Source organism: Galeopterus variegatus, unplaced genomic scaffold, assembly GCF_000696425.1.
Source record: "Galeopterus variegatus unplaced genomic scaffold, G_variegatus-3.0.2 Scaffold2889, whole genome shotgun sequence".
Lineage (NCBI taxonomy): Eukaryota > Metazoa > Chordata > Mammalia > Dermoptera > Cynocephalidae > Galeopterus > Galeopterus variegatus.
Genome location: NW_007729000.1, coordinates 213,402 through 219,115, shown reverse-complemented (window position 1 = coordinate 219,115; position 5,714 = coordinate 213,402). Strand labels below are relative to the sequence as shown.

The 5,714-nt window shown below is 57.5% G+C and overlaps 1 protein-coding gene across 1 annotated transcript; it reads left to right on the top strand.

Annotated features, from left to right (window-relative positions):
* Positions 1-906: 906 nt before the first annotated feature.
* Positions 907-2,835, top strand: TIGD3 (tigger transposable element derived 3). Its single transcript, XM_008583342.1, has 2 exons — positions 907-2,620; positions 2,748-2,835. Exon 1 carries the CDS (start codon positions 919-921, stop codon positions 2,332-2,334), a length of 1,416 nt encoding a protein of 471 aa, XP_008581564.1. The 5' UTR covers positions 907-918; the 3' UTR covers positions 2,335-2,620; positions 2,748-2,835.
* Positions 2,836-5,714: the final 2,879 nt, after the last annotated feature.

The following is a 5,714-nucleotide window of genomic DNA, read 5'->3' as shown; positions in this document are numbered from 1 at the left end:
CGGGAGCCGCGGGACAAGCGCCTGAGGTGGGTACGGAGCGGGAGGCCGGGCGGGAGGCCGGGTGGGCGGGCGCCTGGGTCCGCCCCGTCGACGGACTCCGGGTCGAGATGGGGAGAGGCCGGCCCGGGCGCGGAGCCCTGCTCCTGGCCCGCCCGGGTCCCGGGCGCTCGTGCCCGCACCCTGCTACCCCTCCCAGGCCACCACCCACACCGCCAGGGACACCCCGCCTCTCTCGCTGCCCGTAGCCTCCTCACCCCTCTCGCCCTTTGTCGCCTGTGCACCTGCCCTCTTGGCCCTGCCTTCCCACTCCCCTTCCAGGCCGGACCCTCACCCAGCCTTACGCGCTCAGGACCCAGCACCAAATTAGACTCTCTCCTTCAGACCCCATCGTCCCCCTTTGTCGTTTTTGCACCTGTCACCTCAACTCTGTTCGTTCCCTCCACCACCCCGCCACCAGCATCTTCATCTAAACCCAGCCCAGGCCATCATCCCCATCTCCCCCATCTTTCCCCAGGGCTTCTTACTCCGCAGCCCCGATTGTCCCCTACACCTGCCCCTCTCAGCCCCAGCCCCGACCCCATCCATACTCCTTTGTTGTCTCTGCAGCTGTCCCCGGACTCTATGCATCCTTCTCTAGTGCTGCCGACCCCCTGCCCAGACTCCCCTCCCCCTCTGACCAGAGAGACACCCCGTCCCCAGCTCGGCTGGCATTCCTCGCACCCGCGCCCATTCCTCACTCAGCCTCGCCACTTCCCTTCCTCCTTCAGTTGCTCCCGTGTCCCCTGGTCCTGCATACCGGTCATTCTCCTGCCCTCGTACGTTCTCTTTTCCTTCCTGTACTTCTCTCCCGTCCCTCCTGGCCCCAGCCTGCTGTACCTGCCTCATCCCTTTCTCCCGCACAGGTGCTGTGGAAAAGCCATGGAGCTGAGCAGCAAGAAGAAGCTTCATGCCCTGTCCCTGGCGGAGAAGATCCAGGTGCTGGAACTGCTGGACGAGTCCAAGATGTCCCAGTCAGAGGTGGCCCGGCGCTTCCAGGTCTCCCAGCCCCAGATCTCGCGCATCTGCAAGAATAAGGAGAAGCTGCTGGCGGACTGGTGCAGTGGCACCGCCAACCGGGAGCGCAAGCGCAAGCGGGAGTCCAAGTACAGCGGGATTGATGAGGCTCTGCTCTGCTGGTACCACATTGCGCGGGCCAAGGCCTGGGACGTGACGGGGCCCGTGCTACTCCACAAAGCTAAGGAACTGGCCGATATTATGGGCCAAGATTTTGTACCCAGCATCGGCTGGCTGGTCCGCTGGAAACGCCGAAACAACGTAGGCTTTGGGGCCCGCCATGTCCTAGGGCCTCTGTTCCTCCCTGAGCTGCCTCCTCCAGGACTCACATCCCAGGCCCCGCCGCCTCTTTCCCTTAAAGACTTCTCCCCTGAGGACGTTTTTGGCTGTGCTGAAGTCCCCTTGATGTATCGGGCAGTGCCTGGTCGAGTGGGTGCGTGTGATCAGGTACAGGTGTTGCTGTGTGCCAACAGCAGGGGCACAGAGAAGCGGCGGGTATTGATGAGTGGGCTCCAGGCTGCCCCAAGATGCTTCTTTGGCATCAGCAGTGAGGCCCTGCCTGCCTCCTACCACCCTGACCTGGGCATCCCCTGGTCAGAGTGGTTGGCACAGTTTGACCAGGACATGGGGCGGCAGGGCCGACAGGTGGCCTTGCTGCTGGCTGCCCGAGTGGTGGAGGAGCTGGCAGGCCTACCTGGTCTCTCCCACGTGAGGCTCTTGCCCCTGTCTGCCTCTAGCACCACACCTTCCCTGCCTAGCTCCGTGGTCCGGACTTTTAAGGCCCGTTATCGGCACCGTCTGCTGGGCAAGCTGGCTGCCATCCAGAGCGAGAAGGATGGCACCTCACTGGCCGAGGTCGGGGTGGGCATCACAGTGCTGGACGCTCTGCACCTGGCAGCGGCGGCCTGGGCCAAGGTGCCTCCTCAGCTCATTTTGAGCAGCTTCATTCAGGAAGGTCTGGCTCCTGGCAAAATGCCCCCATCCCCGGACAAAGCTTCTGAGATGCCACCAGTCCCTGGTGGGCTGAGCCGAGAGGAGTTTTCCCACTTTGTAGACCTGGAGGGTGAGGAGCCAGGGGCTGGAGTGTATAAAGAGGAGACAGGCACCGAAGATGAGGAGGGGGCCCCAGAGGATGGCTTCAAGCCCCTGCCCACCAAAGCCGATGCCCTGCGGGCCCTGGGCACATTGAGGAGGTGGTTTGAGTGCAATGGCACCTCCCCTGAGCTATTTGAAAAATTCTACGACTGCGAGGAGGAGGTGGAGCGGCTGTGCTGCCGGTGAAGGCGCCTTCGCTGCTCGCCGGAGCCCCCTCGCCTGTTTCCCATGGAAACGCCCTCTCCAGCAGGCAGATCAGGCTGTCTCTTTCCTGTGGAAATACAGCTGTGGTGGAAGGTGTGGAAGGGAGAGAAGTTGAGAACCAACTCTAAGCTTGGAGTGGAAGTCGTCCAAGCCCGGAGAAGAGGGCTCTAAAGACGGGGCTGAAGGGGTGGGAATCTAGGCTATGCAGTTTCTAAACCCCGCTTGAAAGTTCTGGAGCCTTAGTCTGGAGAGGCTGGGACTTGGGAAGGTGGAATTTGAGCAGAGAAGAGGGCTCTAAAGACGGGGCTGAAGGGGTGGGAATCTAGGCTATGCAGTTTCTAAACCACGCTTGAAAGTTCTGGAGCCTTAGTCTGGAGAGGCTGGGACTTGGGAAGGTGGAATTTGAGCTTTACAAACAGGTCAATTTCTCGAACTCTGTTAAAAACAGTTCTGCCTCTGGAAATAAAGTTTTTAATTAGAAAAGAGGCCAGAGTGTTATTTTCAGGGGAGAAGGGTGAAAACCTTCAATTCAGATTTGACAAATTGACTGCTGACCGTCGCTGCAATGCAGCTGTCTGTCTGTGACCAGTAGGGATCCTCTTCTTCCAGAATTCCAGCAGCAAGGACTCTCAGGGATCGGTACTCCTCATGGGCTACCCTCGTGAGAAGTGAAGCTTGAGGACAGATGGATCCCAGGTATTGCCCAGGGTATCCTGGGATCTGCAGCTCTGGTCATTTTGCTCTCAGATTGTGTGTGTTCAGGGGCAAGGGTGGGGTGCAGGCCTTGGACACGGCAGGGAAACAGAAGGGAGACAGAATGTGGAATAGTTATTCATTCATTTTTTTTCATTCATTTGTTCATTTCATAACATCTCTTCAGCAAGGCCTCCTATGCGACAAGGTTGCAAAGATGGTGCCTCTGCTGGGTAGGACCTTGCCGACAATGACAGTGGAATGTGATTAAGGACCATGACAAAAGCTTGGGCAAAGTGCCTGGTAGTGGCCTGGTAGAGCCCGGAGAGACTCCGGGTGGAGGTGAGCTGTGAGCTGCAGCTAGAAGGATAGACAGCCAGAGAAGTGGGAAGACACTCGAGGCCAAGGAATAGCAGGCGGAGGCCGCCTGGAGTGCAGCGTGGTTGGCGGGGGGAGCGTGCAGTACATGGAGGCAGGTGTTCTGTGCACCCCAGCTCAACTGGGGTTCCAGCACCAGAGCGGTGAGCACCCTTGCCCTAACAGGAAGCGAAGGGGGACTAGACGTGGGTGTTTACAGTCCGTCTTTCACGGGATAATCCTTTCACCTGGCACACCGCCTAATGCCTGTTGTCTGACCTGTGATCAGGGGCCCTCACGCAGGAAACTTGTTTATACTGGCAGCCGCCCTTGCTGCTCTTGTCTGACCCATGTCCAGTTCACGCCTGCCTGACCACCACTCTGGTGCTGGCAGCCCAGCCTTGTTCCTGGCGTCCCGGAGAAAACCCAGCCTGCACAGCCCCTGGTTCCTCAGATGGGAGGCGCAGAGTCAATTTATCACCACAGTAGGAAATATGCTAAAAGATTTATTACAGGGCTGGCCCGGTGGCGCACTGGATAGTGCGCTGCTTGGGAAGCGCGGTGGCGCGCCCGGTGGTGCACTGGATAGTGCGCTGCTTGGGAAGCGCTGCGGCGCTCCCGCCCGAGGGTTCGGATCCCACATACAGACCGGTTCCCGCTCACTGGCTGAGCGAGGCGCGGGAGCAACACCGAGGGTTGCGGTCCCGTTGCCGGTCCCGGTCCGGTGCGGGGGCGACACTGAGGGTTGCGATCCGTTGCCGGACACGGAAAAAGACAAAAAAAAAAAAAAAAAAAGATTTATTACAGATCCTGGGCAGGGAGGCACAATGAGTCGAGAGGGCAGTCCTTGGTCCCCAGGTCACAAGAAGCAGGAATGAAGAGTCAGGCAGAGAGAGAGGGAGAGAGACAGACAGAGAAGTGACCAGCAGTGTATGTATGGGGCTAGGCTGTGTGTCACTTTAATTTCTCAGGCAAATGCCTGAATGGTCCATTTAAAGGAAGGGGCAGGAAAGTGGCGAGCCCGTCTACTAGGTGGAAGACATGCCTCTGCGTTCCTGTCTCTGGCCACGAGCTTGGGCCGTTTGGCTGTGCTGTTCCAATGGCTAGGCTGTGTCGCTCCCGTCACACAGGGGCAGGGGAGGCCCAGGGAGTAGCAAGGGCCTTTAGCTTAGTGGTGGGCCGCCATCCAAAGGCTTCAGTCAAGGTGACAACAGGTTATTCTTGGGGTTCCAGAATGAAAAGGGAGGTAGTGGAGGGTGGGCCAAAGGCGTGAAAGGTGAGGCAGAAAGACTGTGCCCGGTCCCGTGAGAGATGGCGCAGCCTGAGCACAGGGGCACAAGGGCAGGAGATGATGTTACCTGGAAAGAACCTGGGCTATGGACGCAGACAGACTGGCTGGTGAGGATTCCGACTCCAGACCAAAATCCTACAGGTGACCTTTCAGGCGTGACCATAGGCAACCACAGGGCTGTGCCTGGCAGGCCTCCCAGGGCCGCTTCCCTCCCACACAGCTTGGTGCACAGCTTGGTGCACAGCCGGTACAGTGTGGTCTCTGGAAGGAGTGGCCGTCAAGGACTCAGGGCCCCAGGCCAGCCCTGCTCACGTGCATTCCTGCATTCCTAGCCCAGGCCCCTCCATTCAAAGGTCTCCTGACCAGGGACCTTGGCTGAGGCATTTCCAGGTACCCCTACCAAGACCTCCTTATTGAGGGCATTAGCTGAGACACATTGTCCACTCTGACTCGGTACCTTTCGCTCCAGCCCTTCTCTCTCTCCAGCGCCACCGATCCCACATCTGCAGCCACCAATCCCACATCTGCACTCGCTCACTGGCTCTCTTCGTGTTGTCTGACCCTCATCTAGCACATTCTGCAAAATGGAACACCGGTAGCCATTGAGCACTGGAGAGCTGGTGCCTGCTTTTGCCTGTTGCTTGCAGGTTGCAGTAAATGAATAAAGACTTATTTGTTACTTTCAGTTTATCTCCTTGTCCTAACTGACCACCTCAACACCTGGCAGCTCCACACTAATGGTTTGATTTTAGAGTTATGAAGCCACCTGCGGGCTTTCCATTTTCAAGCCTAAGATCCCAAATAATTTGTTCTATTTTGAAATCATTCCAGTCCTGACATATCTCTTTTAAAATATTGAAACCAAAATTACACAATCTCCAGGTCACTTGGGAGAGCATGGTGCTGATAACACCAAGGTCAAGGGTTCGGATCCCCACACTGGCCAGCTGCCAGGAAAACATATATATATATATATATATATATATATATATATATATATATACACACACACACACACACA